The sequence below is a fragment of the Coregonus clupeaformis genome, chromosome 30 (assembly GCF_020615455.1).
Source record: "Coregonus clupeaformis isolate EN_2021a chromosome 30, ASM2061545v1, whole genome shotgun sequence".
Taxonomy (NCBI): Eukaryota; Metazoa; Chordata; class Actinopteri; order Salmoniformes; family Salmonidae; genus Coregonus; species Coregonus clupeaformis.
The window spans coordinates 13931384-13957778 of record NC_059221.1 but is presented as its reverse complement, the minus strand read 5'-3'; the positions used below and the strand labels follow the sequence as shown (position 1 = coordinate 13957778).

Genomic DNA, 26395 nt, shown 5'->3' with positions numbered 1-26395 from the left:
TCCCTTGATCTGGGGCTCCACGCAAGTTCTCACCCCGTGGGGTCAAAATGATCACAAGAACGTTGAGCAAAAATCCCAGAACCACACGGGGGGACCTAGTGAATGACCTGCAGAGAGATGGGACCAAAGTAACAAAGCCTACCATCAGTAACACACTACGCCGCCAGGTACTCAAATCCTGCAGTGCCAGACGTGTCCCCCTGCTTAAGCCAGTACATGTCCAGGCCCGTCTGAAGTTTGCTAGAGTGCATTTGGATGATCCAGAAGAGGATTGGGAGAATGTCATATGGTCAGATGAAACCAAAATAGAACTTTTTGGTAAAAACTAAACTCGTCGTGTTTGGAGGACAAAGAATGCTGAGTTGCATCCAAAGAACACCATACCTACTGTGAAGCATGGGGGTGGAAACTTCATGCTTTGGGGCTGTTTTTCTGCAAAGGGACCAGGACGACTTGCGTGGAGCCCCAGATCAAGGGAGATTATCAGTGGTCTTGTATGTCTTCCATTTCCTAATAATTGCTCCCACAGTTGATTTCTTCAAACCAAGCTGCTTACCTATTGCAGACGAAACCCCTACCTGTCCCAGACCTGCTGTTTTCAACTCTTTAATGATCGGCTATGAAAAGCCAACTGAGAGACCTGAGCCCTAGGACCATACGTCGGGACTACCGGCCGTGGTGACTCCTTGCTGTCCCCAGTCCGCCTGGCCTTGCTGCTATTCCAGTTTCAACTGTTCTGCCTGCGGTTATGGAACCCCTACCTGTCCCAGACCTGCTGTTTTCAACTCTTAATGATCGGCTATGAAAAGCCAACTGAGATTTATTCCTGATTATTATTTGACCATGCTTGTCACTTATGAACATTTTTGAACATCTTGGCATGGTTCTGTTATAATCTCCACCCGGCACAGCCAGAAGAGGACTGGCCACCCCTCATAGCCTGGTTCCTCTCTAGGTTTCTTCCTAGGCTTTCGCCTTTCTAGGGAGTTTTTCCTAGCCACCGTGCTTCTACACCTGCATTACTAGCTGTTTGGGGTTTTAGGCTGGGTTTCTGTACAGCACTTCGAGATATTAGCTGATGTAAGAAGGGCTATATAAAATAAAATTGATTGATTGATTGATTGACTGATCCGTGTAAAGGAAAGAATGAATGGGGCCATGTATCGTGAGATTTTGAGTGAAAACCTCCTTCCATCAGCAAGGGCATTGAAGATGAAACGTGGCTGGGTCTTTCAGCATGACAATGATCCCAAACACACCGCCCGGGCAACGAAGGAGTGGCTTCGTAAGAAGCATTTCAAGGTCCTGGAGTGGCCTAGCCAGTCCAGATCTCAACCCCATAGAAAATCTTTGGAGGGAGTTGAAAGTCTGTGTTGCCCAGCGACAGCCCCAAAACATCACTGCTCTAGAGGAGATCTGCATGGAGGAATGGGCCAAAATACCAGCAACAGTGTGTGAAAACCTTGTGAAGACTTACAGAAAACATTTGACCTGTGTCATTGCCAACAAAGGGTATATAACAAAGTATTGAGAAACTTTTGTTATTGACCAAATATTTATTTTCCACCATAATTTGCAAATAAATTCATTAAAAATCCTACAATGTGATTTTCTGGAAAAAAAAATCTCATTTGGTCTGTCATAGTTGACGTGTACCTATGATGAAAATTACAGGCCTCTCTCATCTTTTTAAGTGGGAGAACTTGCACAATTGGTGGCTGACTAAATACTTTTTTTCCCCACTGTATGCACTGTTGAAAATTGTTTTTTACCGGAATAAATGTAAGCTACCGGAGACGCAACTCTCATCTGGCTACTCCTGCTGAACGGGCCTTACAATATATTTCATTTTCATTGTTCAGGTTTACCATCAGCAATAGTTTTGGTAGTTTTGCTTTTAACAATCAGTGTATATGGTCATTTTTAGATATAGGCTACAGGGTAACATTTATAATTTCATAACAAGGAATCACTTTTGCAAGGTGCACTGACCGGCCAAAGCAGGAGGAGAAAAGAAGCTCACTAAAAACGTCCAAACGGTCAAAACAATTTGATTTTGAGATGGGGGTGAAATCCAAAGTTGTTCTATATATTCATTGGCTATGTCATAGCTCATTTGTAAATGATAAATATTGATACATTACTAGCTCAAACACTTAATCTGCAAAAATGACAAGTTAATTAGTGGGTGATGGTGATTTCAGAACCAAAGTGGGGGACAAAAAACAGGCTACATTACCCCCCCTGTAATCTGATGGTGGTAGATGCCTAGTCCTGGTCCTGGTCGTGGTCCTCTGTAGCTCAATTGGTAGAGCATGGCGCTTGTAACGCCAGGGTAGTGGGTTCGATCCCCGGGACCACCCATACGTAAAAATGTATGCACACATGACTGTAAGCTTTGGATGAAAGCGTCTGCTAAATGGCTTATTATTATTATTATTATTATTATTATTATTATAGTCTCCCTTATGACACTAATCAAGTGCCTACATATAGTATACACCATAGACATCATTTACACTCACACACACAGAGTGCTTTGAGCGTCTGGAAATAGAGCTATATAACTCCAATAAATTACTATTAGTCAGGTTAGCTACAGACCTTTGCACATGGCCTTTTTTGTCAAATGTCAATGACCTGGAGGAGACTCCTCAAAACACTTTCATTTCTCTCTCAGGAGTTCCCCGAACAGGAGGACAAACCGGTTCAGCACTGTTACACCACCAACGTGTCTGACCTGGACGTACGCCATCTCCCCGTCATCCCTGTCGAGGATTCCCCGCCCTCCTCTCCCTCTCCTCCTCCAGCTCCTCCTAGTGAACCTGAGCCTCCCACACAACCAGCCTCCCCCTCCCAGCCAGCCTCCCCCTCTCAGCTAGCCTTTCCCTCTCAAGCTCCCTCCAGCCCTGCTCAGACCACCTTTCAGATTAAAACGGAGCCTGCCACCGCCACTGTTCAGATCAAAACGGAGCCTGAGGCTGAGGAGGCCATCCTTCCCCCTCCTGACCCTGTCCTTCTCCCTGACTCTGACCCTGGTGCTGACACTAAGGCTCCTGTTCCTAACTCTGCTGAGGCTCCCGCTGCTCAGGCGGACTGTGATGCCAAGCCTGCTGACCAACCAGCCCCCCAGCCCCAGGACACCCCCACATCCCCCACCCCCAGCCTGGAGGTGATCTCCCCCAAGGTGAAGCACCGCAGCAGGCCCCTCTCGCCCGACCCTGAGGAGATGGTGGTCCGGCCCAAGGTGAAGAAGTGGAAGGGCCTCCGTTGGAAGCGTCTCCAGATCGTCATCACCATCCGTAAAGGAGGCTCCAAGAAGGAGAGCAGCCGCGGGGTCTCAGAGCTCATGGAGCGTCTCCGCATCACCCTGAGACCTGATAAACTGCCCCGGGACAAACGCAAGTGCTGCTTCTGCCACGAGGAGGGCGACGGCGCCACAGACGGCCCCGCCAGGCTCCTCAACATCGACGTGGACCTGTGGGTTCATCTCAACTGCGCCCTATGGAGCACGGAAGTGTACGAGACGCAGGGAGGCGCGCTGATGAACGTAGAAATGGCGTTGAGGCGCGGGCTCCGCACCCGCTGTGCCTACTGCCAGAAGACGGGCGCCACCAACAGCTGCAGCCGCCTGCGCTGCCCCAACGTCTACCACTTCGCCTGCGGCATCCGGGCCCGCTGCATGTTCTTCAGGGACAAGACCATGCTGTGCACCCAACACAAACTGAAAGGACCCAGCGAGGAGGAGCTGACGGGCTTCGCCGTGTTCCGCCGCGTCTACATCGAGAGAGACGAGGTTAAGCAGATCGCTAGTATTTTACAACGCGGCGACCGCATCCACCTGTTCCGCGTAGGCGGCCTCATCTTCCACGCCGTTGGCCAGCTGCTGCCGTCTCAGATGCAAGCCTTCCACTCTCCGACCGCCATCTTCCCCGTGGGCTACGAGGCTACCAGGATCTACTGGAGTACGCGGGTGCCTAACCGCCGGTGTCGGTATCGTTGTCGTATCAGCGAGACGGAGGGAAGGCCGCTGTTCGAGGTACGGGTGCTGGAGCATGGACAGGAGGACCTGCACTACCGCGACACCAGCCCAGAAGGTACACCCAGACCCTGCTCAGGCTGCCTCTGTTGAAATGTCCAATCACAGAACTGTCCACAGTTAGGGTTAATTTGTCTAAATTGCCATTCATTTGGAATTTAGTTGCTAGTTTTTGGTAATTGCACCATTGCGAACACAGCCATATCTGTAATTTAAATGGAATTGACTCCATCTCTGCAATTTACTAATCTGGTCTGTAAGCATGTCCTGTGTTTCCTGTCCTCCCTCTAGGTATCTGGGACAGAGTGGTTCAGTCTGTAGCTAAGCTGAGAGAAGAGTCTGCCATGCTGAAGCTGTTCACTGACCATGTGAAGGGAGAGGACATGTACGGCCTCACGGTCCACGCCGTGCTGCGCATCACTGAGTCGGTAAGAAGTCCTTTCCGAAATCAGAATCGCCATTTGGCTTTTTCCTCTGCTCTCATTGCTTCCATGAAACCAAGGTCTGTGTCTCCAATGAGACCCTATTACCCACACAGTTCCCTACTTTGTGTCCTTTTGACCACCAGAGTCACTATGGCTCTGGTTAAAAGAAGTGCACTGTGGAGGGAATAGGGTGTCATCTGAGATATGGATCATGCTTTTTCATTGTTCATTTCACTAACATCCTGTGGGTTACATTATTAGTTGCCTGGAGTGGAGAGCTGCCAGAACTATGTGTTCCGCTATGGTCGCCACCCTCTGATGGAGCTGCCCCTCATGATCAACCCCACCGGCTGCGCCCGCTCCGAACCCAAGATCCTCACACACTGCAAGAGGTAAGAATGCAGTATAGTCCTCCACGTAGATGGCATAGATAATATGATCATATGCTGTAGCGATACATTTTTAGTATGATCAAGATACTCACACACGGCAAGAGGTAAGACTGCAATATAGTCTTCAAAATAGATTTATAGTAGTAGTTATAGAAAATAGTATACTAGTATAGAAGGCATAGATGATCTAGGTATAGATATGTTGATTAGAGAATCTAGATATCGATATGCTGTGTAGAGCAGTGGTTCTCAACTGGTTTTGCCTCGGGACCCAAATTGGACCTGGTTGTCTGTTGCAACCCAATAATTGCATATGCAATTTTGGGGGGGGCAAAATGCCATCTGGGAAGCAGCAATTTTTTATGCTATATTGATAGTAAATGTAGCAATTTATATGACAAGGGAACAACATTTTCCATTGTCAATCATCCATTTTGCCCATATTCTTGATGAAGAATGTTAGTAAGCTCACTGGTTTGAGACCACAAAATCAACCAAATCGGCTAAATAGCGCTGCTAATAGCTCTATATTGAAAATACTAGCTAATTGAATAAATATATATATTTTTTCAATTATTCTAAAATGTTCATGATCATTTCTACACACTTTCTACCTAACTTTAGTAGTTTAAGTTCAGACTAGAGTAGTTTTAATCTACCACCCAAAAAATAAAATGAAAAAATCTATTTGAGAATCCAGTTGAGAATCACTGGTGTAGAGGATGTAGATAACTAGCTGTGTGGTCTGTTAGTAGTTGATTATAAAGTTGTTAGTTCAGGCCACACATTCTGATTGGTCAAAAAGTGTGTTCCATGCATTATCCACAGTATACAATAATGAGGGAGCTCTCCCTCACTGTCGACATAAATATCCTCAAAGTCATTTTTTGTGTTTCATCAAATGTTATGAAGAGTGACACTTAAACATTTCTAAACTGAATGACACGATGACTGTGCAGACTGACTCTGATCTAGTTCTGTGTCTCTCTCTCTTAGGCCTCACACCCTGAACAGTACGTCCATGTCCAAGGCCTACCAGAGCACCTTCACCGGCGAGATCAACACCCCCTACAGCAAGCAGTTTGTCCACTCCAAGTCCTCCCAGTACCGCCGTCTGAAGACAGAGTGGAAGAACAACGTCTACCTGGCCCGGTCCCAAATCCAGGGCCTGGGGCTGTACGCTGCCAAGGACCTGGACAAACACACCATGGTCATCGAGTATATAGGAACCATCATCCGCAACGAGGTGGCCAACCGCCGCGAGAAAATCTACGAGGAACAGGTGGGTGGCTCTTGAGTAGTCAATAGCAGTCCAGACTATTGAGTAGTCAATAGTCTTTGTCTGTTTAGAGTAGCTGTGATCAGTTGTTGATTTTACACAAAAACTTAACAAAATGGTGAAAAGACCGATAAAGATTGTAATATATTTGTTCATATTCAAGGTATCAGTGGATTGGAATGTTTATGACCTCTCTTCCTGCTTGTTTTCTTCTAGAACCGTGGGATCTACATGTTCCGCACCAACAACGAGCATGTGATCGATGCCACTCTGACCGGCGGCCCTGCTCGGTAAGTGTTGACGTGTACTTTCTCTTTCATATTATGTTTGTCCCCGGTCTCACCCTCTGTTTTCCTCTTTAGCTATGTCAACCACTCCTGTGCCCCCAACTGTGTTGCTGAGGTGGTGACGTTTGACAAAGAGGACAAGATCATCATTATCTCCAGTCGCCGAATCCCCAAGGGTGAAGAGGTAAGAGACCACAGAGAACCCCGGTCATATGCGTGCACTTTTATAGTTTATGTACATACCCAGTATACAGTTTTTGTACCGCTGTGTACATAAGTTTCCTTCACTGATTTAAAGCCCTAAACTGGCTCTTTGGGGGTCTTGGTTGTGTTACGGGAAAGCAGTGTGACAACTTGATGTAAACCTGGCTTTATAAATACATGTAATAATGATATATTACAGCAGTGTCGTTATTGACCCTCTCTGTCTCTTCTCCTAGCTGACGTACGACTATCAGTTTGACTTTGAGGACGATCAGCACAAGATCCCTTGCCACTGCGGAGCCTGGAATTGCCGAAAGTGGATGAACTAAACTAACAGGGAGAATAAGAGGGGAGTCCCTTCTTTCTCCCGGGTGCCAGAACAGAACACTCCTGCTGCGCCAAAGCCTTTAGAATCTTTAGAACTACTTACCCAGTTCATAAGCTGTTCGTAAGCTGTTCATAAGCTGACGAACGAGGAGGGAAACTAACCTCCAAAACAATAAAAGACTAAGACGTTTGCATTCACACCTGTAGCCAAAGGTTTGGAGAGCATTACTGATATAAAAGCAAACAAACCATCTCTATTGACATCCAGCCGAATGGTGGGACAATCTCTTTGTGGATGAACTGTGTCCTCTGCCAAAAGCAACTCTTTCCTCTACCTACCTACCGCAACCCTTTCAATAACTATGGCTGGAGTACAATCCTCTCTACACCTACCAAATGTTCTGATTCTATCTATGTGATATCAATACTCTCTTAGGACAGACCTCACCTAGAGCTTTGAAGAAAGAAGCCATTTTAAGTACTAAGAACAAACTAATGCATTTTTTAAAGTCTTACCTATCCTTTTCTTCTTCTCCCGCACTCTCCCCTTCCTAACCTAACCCTTAAGGAAAAGAAACTCTCCCATCGTCATTGGTGAAGATTGACTTCCCGACGTGGATATTATTGGCTAGCTAGACAATCCTGAAGACAGTGTCTCTGAGTCTGTATAGAAGAACTATGTATTGTTGATGGAGACGGAGTAGAAAGATGTAAGATAATATAAAAGTTGACCTCTAGAGGCACCAGACAGAAAGACAGAGGTTTTATTATTGTCCTGACTGACTAAAGGAGTTTATAAAGGTGGGTTAGTTGGACCCCCAGTCTACCTCATTGATCTAGTGGGAGTGACTGCTTACTTTGCGTAAAAACTGTAACTGCTACTGTGGAAAAGGGAGAAGAAAGGTGTCGGTGGGAATGTTTTCATTAGGCTAATAATATAGCCTTCTCGGACAAGCAGGGAAACTTAAAATAGCAGCCGGTTTGCTCTATCTATTCTATGCTGATTTTACAATAATGAGCCAACAATATTATTCCTCATTAATTATGTATACAGACGGATTAAATTATATGATCGTTTTTTAAGATATCACATTAAGATCAATCACAAGCTTAACAGGTGTCATTAGATGACTCCTGGTCATCCTGGATTTCATGTAGCTACTTTTTTTTGCCATTCTCTGCATATTTATAATGCATTTAGATATCATGCTTTTTAGTTGTGTGACTGAACGCACAATAACATCCACCCTTATGTTGCGGAGGACTGAGCGAGAGATTGGTGTGAATGATTGTTGCTTCCACAGCTTCAATACAAAGTGAAGTAGGATCACGGCGCTAATTTAATAAGAAGTCTTTGGCAAGACGATCAAGTCCAACTACCCTAATGAGTGAAGGAAGTGTAATGTACGCTTGCTGCTTTGTGCCTTTAGGTCACACATTAAGCAGAAAGCTTGCGGGTAATGATGCAAGACAAGACTACTATCCAATTTTGTTTTCCACCTTTTAGTCCTTCAAATCCCATCTGCATTTTAATATTTTCTTTTCTCGTCAACCATGAATCTAGCCTCTTCCTCTCTATATCATGTAGTGGACTGTTGTAAACTTTACTGTAGTGAGTCTTTCTCTGCCTGGCCCTGCCTGTCTAACCACACCACCGCTAGGTGTATTTATAAAGATCCCTGTATTGTGGTTTTCTAGTGGTAGTACGGTCTTCTATACTGGAGGCTTGAATCAAGGGCAGGGGAAGACTTGTAAAAAAAGGGCATTTGTTTTCTTTTTTTATGAAATTAATAACAAAGTAGATCTTCAAAGGGGAGAGTTCTGAAGTCTCCATGACGATGTCTCCTGTACTACTTTGTATCCTCTACCCTGACCTAAAACCTCACATAAGAAAAATGCAAAAGTGTACAAACTGTATATATATACTATAGGGGGCAACAAACTCTTTATCCAACCCCTTTTTAATCAATAAAAATCTAAAATTGTAGAGAAATAAAATTGATGAAAGAAATCAACCACTGGATATCATTTTATCAAAGATTATGCTGTGTGTGTGTGTATATAGATATATAAATATATGTAAAATGGAGTGTTTTTGCATTTACCTGTTTTTCTATTAGCATTTTTTGCTATAAGCTTTCAAAGACAGTTTGTTAAAATAGGTATGGTCTTCTCCAATGACTTGGATGAGAAGCCAAGAGTGATAAGAGAATGTTCTAGATGCATTATGGAAAGTTGTCAAGATTATTACAACTTCATGAAAAATCACTTGTGTAAAAGCAGTACAAGGGTGCATAGCATTTGTGTATTTATGTACAATTGTTCACGTATTTGTTCATTTACTTTTTAATTTATGCTACTACTTGTCAATTTTACCAAAACCTGTCTATCCCTTGATTGGTCACAATTGGATTATTAGTATGAGTCAGTAAATGGAAAATCTTGAACTCCTCCCTGGCTAGGATATTAGTTATTAAATATGATTCGTGTTTTATTATCTTCCCTATAGAAGTGAATGTGTTGGTATACCTTGTGAAAACGGGCTACTCGGCCTGATGTATGTTATGACTAAATATTCAAAGTTAACCCCGTACTTACCGGAGAATGAATTGCACTCAATAGTAAATGGATAGAGTACTTCTCTAAAAGTGGTAGATATTGCTAAAGTATCTGAGTCAGTGATATTTTTTTCTTGGTATGTTTATTTGAAGGGAAGACCATGACAAGACATTTTGTCGCTCACTGGATTTTAGCCTAAATAACTTCTTCCTACCTTCTATCATGTTTGAATATCTAATTTAAGTTCTCGGCATATCTTATAATTTAAATAAAGAGCTTGCTAAAAGTTGAACTTTTTTTACCTAACTTTTTAAAAATGTTTTACATCTGTACAGCCGAGCTGCTTTTAGGGAATATGAATAAATGATCATTTTTATTGTATGTGGCATGTTTTGTATGGATATAATTTTGAATTGTACATATGATGCCAGAGGTTTCATCTCTTTCTATACAGGTTCCCCCCTCCCTCCCCATCATCCATGTCTCTGCTTTTATTTCTTTTAAAGAAAAATAAAATGCATTTTAAATATAATTTGGAATCGTATTTTCATTTAAATAAAACATGCGAGTTGAGAATTGCATGCTAAATTGCAGGCTAAAGCGACTCAAAGAAGACAAACTAATTCAAAACTTGTATTTTAATGTATATCACCTACCTACCATATGTACACATTTTCTAACTAGTCCTGAAAAAATATTAGTTTAACATGGTTTTTGAAATATTGAAGAGGTGTTTACAGTATGAATAGGACGTTTGGTATAACAAAAAACAAATTCCCATGCTAAAACATGGACAGGAATATTTGATTCTCATGACAACCATCTCTTCCTCAAAACCCTCATGAAATACCAGGATAGATTGACCCCAAAATACTCCGTCATATATCCTTCCCAATGTTACAGTAGCAGCAACATACATTTACTGGGGTATACACGCCCCAAATCCAAAGGAAAACAAATAGAAAATGTATACTTTTTTTCCTCTGCATTCTATACATTTTACCTCAGTAAAAGACTGAGGTCCCAGTGTTGAGACAGCCTCTTGTTCTGCATGCCATCATCAGAACACATTGTATCCTGTTTCAGAGTGCCCAGTTCCAGTGTTAACATTTATAATAGATATCCAAGCCTATTCTTGCCCCGTTCAGTCAAAAATACCATATTTTTCTGAAAATGAATACAAAAATGGTGAGATGAGCTCATAGTTACATCACGATATCATTAACTAGCCCAGTGTCAATAAAGGAAAGATCGATAGCTACAACCCAAGAAAAACAATGAATAAAACAGATGTGTTTTCCTGAGGTCTGTGCCAAGCTCTCATTTGAGTTCTGCATCTCAGAGAAACCAGCTGAAAGTACCATTGAAAATGTCACTGAAAAATGACCACAGTACAGATAGAGAAAAGAGATGCCTATGTTTTGTATACAAATCAAAATGTATCCATCAGTAGCGTCTACAGTAAAACAGTATTTTCATTGCCATCGTTTATGCCTCTTATAGACTCCAGTCACCCAAGTCAGACTGTTCTCTCTGCTACCGCACAGCAAGCGGTACCCGGAGTGCCAAGTCTCAGTCCAAAAGGCTCCTTAACAGCTTCTACCCCCAAGCCATAAGACTGCTGAACAATTAATCAAATGGCCACCCGGACTATTTGCGTTGTACCGGTATCCCCTGTATGTAGCCTCATTATTGTTACTTTAGTTTATTTAGTAAATGTTGGTTAAGGGCTTGTAAGTAAGCATTTCACCTGTTGTATTCGGCGCATGTGACAAATACAATTTGATTTTGATTTGATATTTGCTCAGTGTATTGGATACCAGCACTACCCACAGGTGAAATAAGGGAAATGGCTATTTCGTTAAAATGAACTTGAGAAAGCTAGTGGTTATCGACATCGGCGCTACCCTAGCTAACTTATCACATATGGAGAAAGTTGGACTGAATTCAAATATGCTACAGATCGATCACTCAACATCTTTGACTGGCTTCTTAAATCACATCAAATCTCAGCGTATTCATCAAAATATGAAATAAAAACACTTAATAAATAAAACCATTCCAAAAAGCAACATCCCTGCCACATTTCAAAACATAACTGGACCAAATATCAAATGTGATACATGTAGGAGTCACATACAAGGAGTGCAACATGTTTTTGTGGGGTATTCAAGTAGCAGAATGCACAGTCTGTTTTAATGCTTGACAAGTCTGTGAAACGTCCAATCAGCTATTCCAGGCTTCTGAAAGCTGTATAGGAATGGCTGTAGTCTACTCCGCTGATGTACAGTGAACTAAAATATTAACGCAACATGCAGCAATTTCAAAGATTTTACTTAGTTACAGTTCATAAGGAAATCAGTCAATTGAAATAAATAAATTAGGCCCTAATCTATGGATTTCACATGACTGGGAATACAGATATGCATCGGTTGGTCACAGATACCTTAAAAAAAAAAAAAATGTAGGGGAGTAGATCAGAAAACCAGTCAGTATCTGGTGTGACCACCATTTGCCTCATGCAGCGCGACATCTCCTTCACAGAGTTGATCAGGCTGTTGATTGTGGCCTGTGGAATGTTGTCCCACTCCTCTTCAATGGCTGTGTGAAGTCGCTGGATATTGGTGGGAACCGGAACACGCGGTCGTACACGTTGAGCATCCCAAACATGCTCAATGTCTGGTGAGTATGCAGGCCATGGAAGAACTGGGACATTTTCAGCTTCCAGGAATTGTGTACAGATCCTTGCGACATGGGACCAAGCGGCGGATGAATGAACAATGGACCTCAGGATCTCGTCACGGTATCTCTGTGAATTCAAATTGCCATCGATAAAATGCAATTTTTTCGCAGTTTATGCCTGCCCATACCATAACCCCACCGTGGGGCTTTCTGTTCACAACGCTGATATCTGCAAACACGACGCCATATGCGCTGTCAACCATCTGCCCGGTACAGTTGAAACCGGCATTCATCCACGAAGAGCACACTTTTCCAGTGTGAAGTCGGTTACAATGCCGAACTGCAGTCAGGTTAAGACCCTGGTGAGGACGATGAGCACGCAGATGAGTTTACCCGAGACAGTTTGACAGTTTGTGCTGAAATTCTTTGGTTGTGCAAACCCACAGTTTCATCCGCTGTCCAGGTGGCTAGTCTCAGACGCTCCTGCATGTGAAGAAGCCAGATGTGGAGGTCTTGGGCTGGCGTGTCTGCGATTGTGAGGCCGGTTGGATGTACTGCCAAATTCTCTAAAACGACATTGAGGAGGCTTATGGTAGAGAAATGAACATTCAATTCTCTGGCAACCGCTCAGGTGGACATTCCTGCAGTCAGCATGCCAATTGCATGCTCCTTCAAAACTTGAGACATCTGTGGCATTGTGTTGTGTGACAAAACATTTTAGAGTGGCCTTTTATTGTCCCAGCACAAGGTGCACATGTGTACTGATCATGCTGTTTAATCAGCTTCTTGATAAGCCACACCTGTCAGGTGGATGGATTATCTTGGTAAAGGAGACATTTTCACTAACATGTAACCAAATTTATGCACAACATTTGAGAGAAACAAGCTTTTTGTGCGTATGGAAAATTTCTGGGATCTTTTATTTCAGCCCATGAAATATGGGACCAACACTTTACATGTTGCGTTTATATTTTTGTTCAGTATATATAGTGACGTGTCCATAGAAGTGACTTTCCTGCCTTATATGGTTGGTTTCATCCTGTACAGATGGTTGGGTGACAACAAGTGCGTCTTCTGCTACTCTCCCACACTCTCCCAAAAGCAATAAAAAAAGCAACACTTTGCCATGAAAAGAAACAAATCAAACTCATAACAGAATATTCTTTAACTTAAAAATGTGCACATAAAACCACATTATGAATATGAGTTTTCAGGAAGTAGCTAGTCTTGTGGCAAAAAAAAAAGATGTACAAAATATTACAAACGAAATTCCTGTCACTGTACAATAGTAATAATTACTGCCTCGGAACAAAGTAAAACTGAACAGGGAGGTTGGTGGTGATAATAATGGTAGTATTAACATTTATCGTGTTGTAGTGTGGTGGCCCATGGAGTGGGTGAAGGGAAGAGGGAAGGAGGAGAGGAGGTTGGGATAACCTGGTGAATAAGGCCATAGTGAGGGTGGGAGGAAGAAGAGAAGAGGGGAGATTCTCAGTAGTTTTGGCTAAAAAGGTGAGGTAGGCCTTGTCACAACTTGGTGTGGCTTTAAAACTGGCAGCATTTCGTCTCAGTCCTTTCCGTGTTCTTTTCCATGGGCCCTGGTCAAAAGTAGTGCACTAGATAGGGAATATGGTGCCATTTGGGACACAGCCCAGGTCTTCTATCGTTGTACGTCGCCAGCGAGCTACATGGCTCTGCCGTCCATCCCACTCTTATCTTACATCTTGATGTCCTCCTCGACACTGAGCTGAGAGAGGGTCTTCTTGATGCGTAGCGCTGTGAGGCGGGCCGCTCCGTTAGAGTACCAGCACTCCCTCATGATTTTACCCATCACACGCAGAGACTGGATGAGGATGAGAGAGGGGGGGGAAGGAAACTACATCAACTATAGCTTTCCACTAGTCCCAATGGTGGAAAGGAAATGTCAAATGACTTGTGAATAAAGAATGAATAAAGTACAATAAAAATAATTGCACCATTTTTTGTTTTCACCATATTTACATTTAAATGCAGTCAATTGCTAATAACTTATGACTAGACACCAATGCAATGTTTCTGTCCAGTGTATTTGTTCTACCTCGTAGCTCTGCCACCAGTTGGGCACATTAGGCCTCAGCCTCTGGTCACACACCACCTTCCTCATCTCATCTATGGAGGGGTCAGAGGGCACCAGGTCAAAGTAGGGCAGCTGGTAATCCTCGTGGATACCTGGGGGCAGAACAGAGGGAGAACCTGGTCAGTCACATGCTCACATCTAAGAAGATTGTTCTATCATATTAATGTGGTGCTTGACAAGTGAAAGTGTGTTTTAATTAAACTACATTGCAGTCAGACTGCACAGAATCACTAATTTACAAATCACCATGTATCCCAAATAACTACTCGTGATCAAAAATGAGTGATTGTGCGATGCCTTGCTTAAACTGATCCCCTCAAAACGTGCTAAAGCACTTCTCCAGGCATTGTGAGATCGGATCATCTGCAATAATGACGACAAGGTACCCAGTCAGTGTCTTACCTCCAGTGTTGCAGCGGCGTGCTATCTCCCAGTACACCAGCCCCAGGGCGTAGATATCAGCACACTTAAACGAGTCAAAGTGTTTCATGTTGATGGTCTCCTCCAGGACCTCTGGAGCCATATACCTGGGTGACGGACAGACAAACAGGTTTCAACTAAAGGAAAGGAATATGTTTTGTATGCCAGCAGATCACTGAGATATGGTCTCAAATCAGTCAATTCAGGAGACGAATTGAAAAAAACAACTCAATGATTGAAAAGAGAAGTCAGTATTTAAATAATATTTGGTTTTCAATGTTCATGTCCTGAATTGAATGAATAGACTGCATAAAATAGATATGGCAGCTAGCGGGATCAGTACCTCTTGGTGCCAACACGCTGGTTTTGGGCGATGTCTATAGTATCAGTGATGGACTCGTGGCGTACTGCCAACCCCAGGTCAGCGATGGCACACATGCCATTCTTCTTCACCAGAATATTCTTAGACTTCAGATCACGGTGGGCGATACCAGGCTTACCTAGAGAGGAGCACACACTGAGTTGGAAGACTGGAATGGAAGGAGCACAGGAGCACACAACAATATTTAAACCAGGTCATCAACTGTCGGTACTGTTAAACATTTGTAATGTATACTAGCTCTACTATCTTTCAATGTCAACTGTAAAGTATTTAGTCTGTAATGTCTTTTTAGTAATGTGTTGGACCCCAGGAAGATTAGCTGTCGTCAAGGAGTCAGCTAATGGGGATCCTATAAAAATAGTGAAGGGTGTAATGTGTAAAGTGATGGGAGCAAAAGTTAACTGGCTAACTTCGTGATAGTGGTTTGTTGTATAACCCCCTGGCTACCATGTTAATTAGGAATGTGTTTTAACACATACGGTGCATTTGGAAAGTATTCAGACCCCGTCACTTTTTCCACATTTTGTTACATTACAGCCTTATTCAAAAATTGATTAAATAGTTTCCCCCCCTCAATCTACACACAACACCCCATAATGACAAAGCAAAAACAGGGTTTTATACATTTTTGCAAAGAATGAAATATCACATTTACATAAGTATTCAGACCCTTTACTCAGTACTTTGTAGAAGCACCTTTGGCAGCGATTACAGCCTCGAGTCTTCTTGGGTATGACGCTATAAGCTCGGCACACCTGTATTTGGGGAGTTTCTCCCATTCTTCTCTGCAGATCCTCTCAAGCTCTGTCAGGTTGGATGGGGAGCATCGCTGCACAGTTATTTTCAGGTCTCTCCAGAGATGTTCGATCAGGTTCTAGTCCGTGCTCTGGCTGGGCCACTCAAGGACATTCAGAGACTTGTCCCGAAGCCAATCCTGTGTTGTCTTGGCTATGTGCTTAGGGTCGTTGTTCTGTTGGAAGGTGAACCTTCGCCCCAGTCTGAGGTCCTGAGCGCTCTGGAGCAGGTTTTCATCAAGGATCTCTCTGTACTTCGCTCCGTTCATCTTTCCCTCGATCTTGACAAGTATCCCTGCCGCTGAAAAACATCCCCACAGCATGATGCTGCCACCACCACGCTTCACCGTAGGGATGGTATTGGCCAGGTGATGAGCGGTGCCTGGTTTCCTCCAGATGTGACGCTTGGCATTTAGGCCAAAGCGTTCAACCTTGGTTTCATCAGACCAGAAAATCTTGTTTCTCATGGTCTGAAAGTACTTAAGGCAAACTCCAAGCGGGCTGTCATGTGCCTTTTACTGAGGAGTGGCTTCCGTCTGCACTCTCTACCATAAAAGCCCTGATTGGTGGAGTGCTGCAGAGATGGTTATCCTTCTGAAAGGTTCTCCAATCTCCACAGAGAAACTCTGGAGCTCTGTCAGTGACCATCGGGTTCTTGGTCAACTCCCTGGCCTAGGCCCTTCTCCCCCGATTGCCCAGTTTGGCCGGGCGGCCAGCTCTAGGAAGAGTCCTGGTGGTTCCAAACTTCTTCCATTTAAGAATGATGAGGCCACTGTGTTCTTGGGGACCCTCAATGCTGCAGAAATGTTTTGGCACCCTTCCCCAGATCTGTGCCTCGACACAATCCTGTCTCAGAGCTCTACGGACAATTCCTTCGACCTCATGGCTTGTTTTTTGCGCTGACATGCACTGTCAACTGTGAGACCTTATATAGACAGGTGTCTTTTTCCAAATCATGTCTAATCAATTGGATTTACCACAGGTGGACTCCAATCAAGTTGTAGAAACATCTCAAGGATGATCAATGGAAACAGGATGCACCTGTTTCCATTGAATTTCGAATCTCATAGCAAAGGGTCTGAATACGTATCTAAATAAGGTATTTCAGGTTTTTCTTTGTTAAATGTCTAAAAACCTGTTTTCGCTTGTCATTATGGGGTATTGTGTGTAGATTGATGAGGGAAAAAAATAAATGATATCCATTTTAGAATACGGCTGTAACGTAACAAAATGTGGAAAAGTGAAGGGGTCTGAATACTTTCCGAATGCACTGTATGGTCCGTATTCATCTCCCAGCTGTGCATACCCTGCGTTCCCAGTATCTCCATGTGTAGGTGAGCCAGGCCGCTGGCAGCAGACAGGGCCAGTTTGATCATGCCCTCTATTGTCACAGAATAGTAGTTCAGGTAGTCAAACAGAGAACCGTACTCGTGGTAGTCTGAGACCAGCCACAACTGGGTCCATGTGCCGTTATCTGCGAGAGGAGAAAGAGAGCGAGAGAGAGGGGCACAGAAAGACAGAGAGAGGATAATTCTACCGTCAATAAAAATTGAGTCAACAACGGCATGTTGATGAAATTCACCATCATAGCACCAAGGATATCTTCACTTAACATGAATGTCTGTGTTGTAAGTGTGCGTGTACACGTGTCTCTGTGTGGTGCTGTAGTAGAATGGTGATGGAACGCTCACCTTTATTGTCGGCCGCGATGAATCCCAGGATGTTCTCGTGTCGCAGCATGATGGTCTGGTAGATCTCAGCCTCTCTGAACCACGACCGTTCCTCTCTGGACGAGAAGATCTTCACCGCCACGTCTCCTCCACGCCACTTCCCCCGCCACACCTCCCCGAAGCGGCCCTTCCCTATGATCTCCTGCAGAACGATGGTCCTGGCCACCGTACGCTGCACGAACAAGGGCAGGCCTGCAGGAAGAAGCAGAGAGAAGAGCAGATAGGAGGACCACTGATGCCACTGGGCTTTTACCTAAATACAAACGTGTATCTATACACATATGTATCTATTGTGTTACGTACATATATGGCTAAAGGATATTCTAAAAATTGAATGAATCCCTAGGCTAATGGGACCTCTGTTTGCAGGCGAGGGTAGTTTACGGCTAAAAAATAAACGTGCTTTGCGGTTCTATGTATAGAACCAAGCAGTGTAGTCTCAGTCTACTCACCAGAACCAGACCCGGAGGTGGACATGTCATAGAGGAGGTCCTGCAGGGTCTTGTCCTTGGCCAGGTAGAGGTGTTCACAGGAGGGATCCTCAACCTCCAGCCGCTGTCTGTGGCTGTACGAGAGAAAATATAATCTTTGTCAGAAACGAAAATGTATCTTCTCAACCGCCCCCCAAATACACACAGCCCTCCGGTTGCCAGTTCCGTTGCCACTTTTACAACCGGCACACGACTTGAACCAACAACCTTCCGTATACTGGCCAACCTCGCTGACCTCTAGGCTACCTGCCATCCCATCTGTAGGGCCTACTCAGGAGATGGTATACCTGGGACCAGAGACTCACCTGTAGGTCCTCTGGTGATGCTGGAAGAGGAATAACCCCACCAGCAGCAGCATGCAGAGCAGGAAGACAGGCCCTGCGATCACAGCCACCAGCTCCACCGGCCCCCAGGGGCCTCCAGAGCCCGCCCAGCCCAGCTCCCCTGGTTTCACAGGGACTGGAGCGAGGGAGAAATTGAGAACAGGGTGTTAGCAGTTCGGATTACCATCTTTCCAGTCTAACCAAAACACAAAGGGTGCCTCTCAATAGTCCAAAGTGGCTTCCTCCCTTCATCTCCTCTCCCTTATCTTCACTGATATGAAAACATTGGAGGGGTAAACGCTGAATGGTTGCTATAACGGGGTTGCTTTCACCAGTCCTGTTCTTTCAAATTAGTGCAGAGAAAGGAAAGGAGACAAGAAAGCTATTTGGGTGGAATGCACAAGCAATATGCAGCCGGTGTGATTTCGGCTTTACTCACGCGAGGGGACCTTGAGGTCGACGCTGTTGCAGTAGTCAGTGTAGCAGCAGTGTGTGTTGAGCAGTCCCTCAGCACTCAGACAGTAGAAAGGTTGGCCAGGGGGCACAAGGCTGTCTCTGGCGATACAGATCCTTACATGCTGCTCATGCCCCTGGATGAAGGAGGTGGAGGCCATGCATGCCCCGTCAGTCTCACACTCATAACCAGACTTCTCACAGTTGGTGCAGTTACACCGCAGGGCTGGGGGAAAGAGGGAGGCAGGAGGTTAGAATGACTGCCAGTTAGGTATGAGGACTATCATACTACAGGTGCTTGAAATCAGAGACCGAGATAACAGGCATGGGGTGGAATGAATTGGAGAGAACTTCCCAGAACAGAATGCGATGAAGAACAGTTGTTGATGGCCTATGCTCCTTGAGCAATACGCCTTTAGTCCAGTCTGTAAGAAGACAACGTTTGAATCACTGCAGTACTCACTTGTCCATCAGAGGGCATCCTAAACCAACAATACAAGACTCAAAGTACATTCCATCGACTGGACTAGCCAGGAGAGAACGCCATTCAGAATAGACTCAACAATACAGCCAGTGGAGTACGGTGCGTGCAAACTCTGGTTTAGCAGCAGACAGAGACCCGGACGGAAACCAGTTCCTCTACTGCAGAGGAAGCAAAATACACCATGGAGAGGAGACTGTCCTGGGAGGCAGAGACAGCCAAACCCCCAATGCAGCATTCTGCTACTCAAAGAAAAGCAAGAGAACACTGTGTCATGATCATAGCTTTGATTTAAAGACCGCAGCACAGACAGTTTGATAGGGGCCTGTTTTAACCAGCCACTCAAAACCAATCACTCTGGCTTTAGAGGAAATTGAAAGCAAGACTAGAACAAAATGGCAACAAATTCAAACAGAGGGAGACAGGGTGAATTCAGGTCTGCTGCCTCCTAAAAGACGCTTCTAAAGGGCTAAGCTTTGTCAGACATCAACACCCTCCGGATGGAGAAAAAAAAAATAGGATTTACTCTGAAGCTTTCTGCTAATCCTCTCCCTATTCTGGAGGTTTTTCCAAACAGCCCTTGAGCCCTCTCCTCCTGTCCGGTTAGTTTAGTTTATTTGTAGAAACAGAAAGACAGTTTGTAACAGTAAAAAAAAAAGATTCTGTGCAGGAGGGGGAAAAAAAGCCCAAAAGGGCTTGTCGAGTACCCCAAATGGTCATAAATCACACAAACGATAAAATAAAAACTAGACTCGAGATAAAGGAATAGAAACTCAAACAGAAAGTCAACTGTGATGGACAATAGGTGCTTCTTAAACAATTTTTTAAAACAATGACAGGGATAGCTTAGCAAAATCAGACGGGAATGAGTTCCAGATCATAGGGCTTTTATAGGTCATTCGGAATTGAGAATTGGTTGTTCTTGAATATGGGTGGCATAGCCATTGTCGTTTCTTGTTGAGTAGTTATAGAATTCATGTGGCAATAAAATACACTGCTCAAAAAAATAAAGGGAACACTTAAACAACACATCCTAGATCTGAATGAATGAAATAATCTTATTAAATACTTTTTTCTTTACATAGTTGAATGTGCTGACAACAAAATCACACAAATTATCAACGGAAATCAAATGTATCAACCCATGGAGGTCTGGATTTGGAGTCACACTCAAAATTTAAGTGGAAAACCACACTACAGGCTGATCCAACTTTGATGTAATGTACTTAAAACAAGTCAACATGAGGCTCAGTAGTGTGTGTGGCCTCCACGTGCCTGTATGACCTCCCTACAACGCCTGGACATGCTCCTGATGAGGTGGCGGATGGTCTCCTGAGGGATCTCCTCCCAGACCTGGATTAAAGCATCCGCCAACTCCTGGACAGTCTGTGGTGCAACGTGGCGTTGGTGGATGGAGCGAGACATGATGTCCCAGATGTGCTCAATTGGATTCAGGTTTGGGGAACAGGCGGGCCAGTCCATAGCATCAATGCCTTCCTCTTGCAGGAACTGCTGACACTCCAGCCACATGAGGTCTAGCATTGTCTTGCATTAGGAGGAACCCAGGGCCAACCGCATCAGCATATGGTCTCAAAAGGGGTCTGAGGATCTCATCTTGGTACCTAATGGCAGTCAGGCTACCTCTGGCGAGCACATGGAGGGCTGTGCGGCCCCCCAAAGAAATGCCACCCCACACCATGACTGACCCACTGCCAAACCGGTCATGCTGGAGGATGTTGCAGGCAGCAGAACGTTCTCCACGGCGTCTCCAGACTGTGTACGCTGACAGCATGACCGGTTTGGCGGTGGGTCAGTCATGGTATGGGGTGGCATTTCTTTGGGGGGCCGCACAGCCCTCCATGTGCTCGCCAGAGGTAGCCTGACTGCCATTAGGTACCGAGATGAGATCCTCAGACCCCTTGTGAGACCATATGCTGGTGCGGTTGGCCCTGGGTTCCTCCTAATGCAAGACAATGCTAGACCTCATGTGGCTGGAGTGTGTCAGCAGTTCCTGCAAGAGGAAGGCATTGATGCTATGGACCGCCCGTTCCCCAGACCTGAATCCAATTGAGCACATCTGGGACATCATGTCTCGCTCCATCCACCAACGCCACGTTGCACCACAGACTGTCCAGGAGTTGGCGGATGCTTTAGTCCAGGTCTGGGAGGAGATCCCTCAGGAGACCATCCGCCACCTCATCAGGAGCATGCCCAGGCGTTGTAGGGAGGTCATACAGGCACGTGGAGGCCACACACACTACTTAGCCTCATTTTGACTTGTTTTAAGGACATTACATCAAAGTTGGATCAGCCTGTAGTTTGGTTTTCCACTTTAATTTTGAGGGTGACTCCAAATCCAGACCTCCATGGGTTGATAAATTTGATTTCCATTGATCATTTTTGTGTGATTTTGTTGTCAGCACATTCAACTATGTAAAGAAAAAAGTATTTAATAAGATTATTTCATTCATTCAGATCTAGGATTTGTTGTTTAAGTGTTCCCTTAATTTTTTTGAGCAGTGTATAAACACAACATGTAAAGTGTTGGTCCCATGTTTCATGAGCTGAAATAAAAGATCCATGAAATGTTCCATACGTGCAAAAAGTGTGCCTTGTGCTGGGGACAATAAAAGGCCACTAAAATGTGCAGTTTTGTCACAACACAATGCCACAGATGTCTCAAGTTGAGGGAGCGTGCAATTGGCATGCTGACTACAGGAATGTCCACCAGAGCGGTTGCCAGAGAATTCAATGTTCATTTCTCTACCATAAGCCGCCTCCAAATGTCGTTTTAGAGAATTTGGCAGTACGTCCAACCGCCCTCACAACCGCAGACCACGTGTAACTACGCCAGCCCAGGACCTCCACATCTGGCTTCTTCACCTGCGGGATCGTCTGAGACCAGCCACCCAGACAGCTGATGAAACTGAGGAGTATTTGTCTATAATAAAGCCCATTGTGGGGAAAAACTCATTCTGATTGGCTCCCCAGTGGGTGGGCCTATGCCCTCCCAGGCCCAACCATGGCTGTGCCCCTGCCCAGTCATGTGAAATATTTTTGTTCAGTATAATATCTGGGAGAGCACTTTGGATGCATTGGGCAAATCATTTATATACTGTAAATCAGAAATAGTGGCCCAAGAACTGATCTCTGCGGCACTACACACTTAATCTCCAGAGAGGGGGAATCTATTCCTTGGAAAGTCACATTGCTTTCTATCCTTTAGATAGCTGGAAAACCAAAGCAGAGATTGTTCAGTCACACCCATAGTGTCACATTTTTATAATAAATATTATGATCAACAGTATCAAATGCTTGAGATTTAAAAAACAAAATGTATGATCTTTGCAATAATTTGCCTTATGTATTTAGCCAATTAAGTAACAGCCATGTGGAGTGAGATCTTCTGAAACCACACTGATGTTTGTATAACAGACTTTCCTTGTTAAGATATTTGATTAATCTGTTATATGCAAGCTTTTCTAACATTTGAGATAGCCGGCAAAATTGAGATTGGTCTGTAATTTGTAAAGTTTGCTGCATCATCAGCAATGAGCACTAGTCTCGCTTGGTCTAACTGGTAAACCAAGCCAGACTGTGTTAGTACAAGCTTCAACCTTCCTCTGTACGTTTATTTCTGTTTGTAGCATTAACAGCAACGGATCTCTTGCAAAAATATCCATCCTCAAATTTACATTTACATTTTATTTAATCAAATCAGAAGAACTAGTCTATAAAGGTTTAAAACACCACTTTCTTCCTGAGCTACTCCTGCTACTGTAGTTTCACCACTCTCTCCTTAGGATCCAAGTATCTTTGAGTTAGTGACACTCCCCCCCCACCCCACGCACTCAGTCTTACGCAACCCACTTCCCTTAAGTTTACTCATTCCCACACACATATTGCACCATCACAATGTGTGACTGACATGCAAGTGGCCATACCACCCCACCCAACAAGTCATGGGAGCCATTCCCACAGTTCAACTGCTGTGTGTTTGCGTAGGTGTGTGTAATGTGTCCTGCGTGTCTACATGCGCCATGTACAGTGCATTCGGAAAGTAGAGACCCCTTCACTTATTCCACATTTTGTTACGTTACAGCCTTATTCTAAAATGGATTAAATTAAATGTTTTCCCCTCAATCTACACACAATACCCCATAATGAGAAAGCGAAAACAAGATTCTCTGGTCTGATGAAACCAAGATTGAAATCTTTGACCTGAATGTCAAGCGTCACGTCCGGAGGAAACCTGGCACCATCCCTATAGTGAAGCATGGTGGCAACATCATGCTGTGGGGATGTTTTTCAGCGGCAGGGACTGGGATACTAGTCAGGATTGAGGGAAAGATGAACGGAGCAAAGTACAGAGAGATCCTTGATGAAAACCTGTTCCAGAGCGCTCAGGACCTCAGACTGGGGTGAAGGTTCACCTGCCAATAGGGACAACGACCCTAAGCACACAGCCAAGACAACGCAGGAGTGGCTTCGGGACAAGTCTCTGAATGTCCTTGAGTGGCCCAGCCAGAGCCCGATCAAACATCTCTGGAGAGACCGGAAAATAGCTGTGCAGCAACGCTCCCCATCCAACCGGACAGAGCTTGAGAGGATCTGCAGAGAAGAATGGGAGAAACTCCCCAAATACAGGTGTGCCAAGCTTGTAACTTCATACCCAAGAACACTCAAGGCTGTAATTGCTGCCAAAGGTGCTTCAACAAAGTACTGAGTAAAGGGTCTGAATACTTACAGTACCAGTCAAAAGTTTGGACACACCTACTTATTCAAGGGTTTTTCTTTATTTGTACATTGTAGAATAATAGTGAAGACATCAAAACTATGAAATAACACATATGGAATCATGTAGTAACCAAAAAGTGTTAAACAAATCAAAATGTATTTTATATTTGAGATTCTTCAAATAGCCACCCTTTGCCTTGATGACAGCCTTGCACACTCTTGGCATTATCTCAACCAGCTTCACCTGGAATGCTTTTCCAACAGTCTTGAATGAGTTCCCACATGTTGGCTGCTTTTCCTTCACTCTGCCGTCCGACTCATCCCAAACCATCTCAATTGGGTTGAGGTCGGGTGATTGTGGAGGCCAGGTCATCTGATGCAGCACTCCATCACTCTCCTTCTTGGTCAAATAGCCCTTACACAGCCTGGAGGTGTGTTGGGTCATTGTCCTGTTGAAAAACAAGTGATAGTGGTACTAAGCCTAAACCAGATGGGATGGCTTATCGCTGCAGAATGCTGTGGTAGCCATGCTGGTTAAGTGTGCCTTGAATTCTAAATAAAATCACAGAAAGTGTCACCAGCAAAGCACCCCCTCACCATAACACATCCTCCTCCATGCTTTACGGTGGGAACTACACATGCGGAGATCATCCGTTCACCCACACCGCGTCTCACAAAGACATGGCGGTTTGAACCAAAAATCTCAAATTTGGACTCCAGACCAAAATGACAAATTTCCAGCGGTCTAATGTCCATTGCTCGTGTTTCTTGGCCCAAGTAGGTCTCTTCTTCTTATTGGTGTCCTTTTGTAGTGGTTTCTTTGTAGCAATTCGACCATGAAGGCCTGATTCACACAGTCCCCTCTGAACAGTTGATGTTGAGATGTGTCTGTTACTTGAACTCTGTGAAGCATTTATTTGGGCTGCAATTTCGAAGGCTGGTACCTCTAATGAATTTATCCTCTGCAGCAGAGGTAACTCTGGGTCTTCCATTCCTGTGGCGGTCCTCTTGAGAGCCAGTTTCATCATAGCGCTTGATGGTTTTTGCGACTGCGCTTGAAGAAACGTTCAAAGTTCTTGAAATTTTCCGTATTGACTGACCATGTCTTAAAGTAATGGACTGTCGTTTCTCTTTGCTTATTTGAGCTCTTCTTGCCATAATATGGACCAAATAGGGCTATCTTCTGTATACCCCCCTACCTTGTCACAACACAACTGAACTCAAACGCATTAAGGAAATCAATTGCACAAATTAACTTTTAAGAAGGCACACATGTTAATTGAAATGCATTCCAGGTGACTACCTCATGAAGCTGGTTGAGAGAATGACTAGTGTACAAAGCTATCATCAAGGCAAATGGTGGCTATTTGAAAAATCTCAAATATAAAATATATTTTGATTCGTTTAACACTTTTTTGCTTACTACATGATTCCATATGTGTCATTTCATAGTTTTGATGTCTTCACTATTATTCTACAATGTATACAATAGTAAAAATAAAGAAAAACCCTTGAATGAGTAGGTGTCCAAACATTTGACTGGTAGTGTATGTAAATGTGATCAGTTTGTATTTATTTTTATAAAATTGCACAAATTAAAAAAACAAAAAACTGTTTTTGCTTTGTCATTATGGGTTAGTGTGTGTAGATTGATGAGGGGGAAAAAAGCTATTTAATCAATTTTAGAATAAGGCTGAAACATAAAATGTGGAAAAAGTGAAGGGGTCTCAATACTTTCCGAATGCACTGTACATGCACACATGTAGACACACATTGTCTTGCTATTTCATGTCAGCAGCAGTGTGTGTGCAGTTTCTTGTAATTGTCATTCTCGTCAGCAACAGCACATGGACTGCTCCTGGAGCCAGGGCCAGCCGGGGAAGTGCCAGTAACTCCTAGTGGAGCGCGTCCAAGTTCACTGCAGTTCACACGCAAACACAGACACGGAATTTCCTGCAGATTACACAGAGATGAAGCAACAGGCTGAGATAGAGAGAGAAAGAGAGAAAAACAACCCAGTGCCACATCCTAATCTGAAGCCTAATGGAGCATAGTTTAACTAAATAAGGCTGGGAGAAGGACCCGGGCCGAGGCTACTGCAGACTTTCTATAGCCTGATGTGATGACTGTCCCATACACACAGACAACACACATAGTTCACAGAAGTTTTCAAAACATCAGGGAAAATATCCATTCAAAGGAGGGGGGAAAATCAGCCTTGAACTAAGGGATGGAGAAATACGGGCTGCTATGCCAAAGTGGCCCGCCCTCTGC

At 44.2% G+C, this 26395-nt stretch overlaps 2 protein-coding genes across 3 annotated transcripts in view; one reads left to right on the top strand and one right to left on the bottom strand.

Moving 5' to 3' along the window:
- Positions 1 to 9804, top strand: part of LOC121546498 (histone-lysine N-methyltransferase 2D-like) — a 56348-nt gene extending 46544 nt beyond the window's left edge. Inside the window, exons 45-51 of the mRNA XM_045209454.1 lie at positions 2681 to 4097; positions 4331 to 4467; positions 4726 to 4856; positions 5853 to 6138; positions 6352 to 6425; positions 6498 to 6606; positions 6863 to 9804. Coding sequence (XP_045065389.1) covers positions 2681 to 4097; positions 4331 to 4467; positions 4726 to 4856; positions 5853 to 6138; positions 6352 to 6425; positions 6498 to 6606; positions 6863 to 6955 — 2247 coding nt within the window. The 3' untranslated portion in view covers positions 6956 to 9804. The remainder of the gene's footprint in view (positions 1 to 2680; positions 4098 to 4330; positions 4468 to 4725; positions 4857 to 5852; positions 6139 to 6351; positions 6426 to 6497; positions 6607 to 6862) is intronic.
- A 3150-nt stretch (positions 9805 to 12954) lies between these two features.
- LOC121545863 (activin receptor type-1B) overlaps positions 12955 to 26395 on the bottom strand; it is a 30783-nt gene continuing 17342 nt past the window's right edge. The window contains exons 2-10 of one of the 2 annotated variants that reach the window (XM_041856740.2): positions 18890 to 19129; positions 18433 to 18586; positions 18089 to 18201; positions 17598 to 17828; positions 17213 to 17380; positions 15074 to 15260; positions 14713 to 14837; positions 14272 to 14402; positions 12955 to 14037 (exon numbers count right to left, since the gene is read on the bottom strand). In XM_041856740.2, the coding sequence (XP_041712674.1) occupies positions 13912 to 14037; positions 14272 to 14402; positions 14713 to 14837; positions 15074 to 15260; positions 17213 to 17380; positions 17598 to 17828; positions 18089 to 18201; positions 18433 to 18586; positions 18890 to 19129 (1475 nt within the window). In that variant the 3' untranslated portion in view covers positions 12955 to 13911. The remainder of the gene's footprint in view (positions 14038 to 14271; positions 14403 to 14712; positions 14838 to 15073; positions 15261 to 17212; positions 17381 to 17597; positions 17829 to 18088; positions 18202 to 18432; positions 18587 to 18889; positions 19130 to 26395) is intronic. The other variant, XM_041856741.2, reaches the window with a different exon arrangement.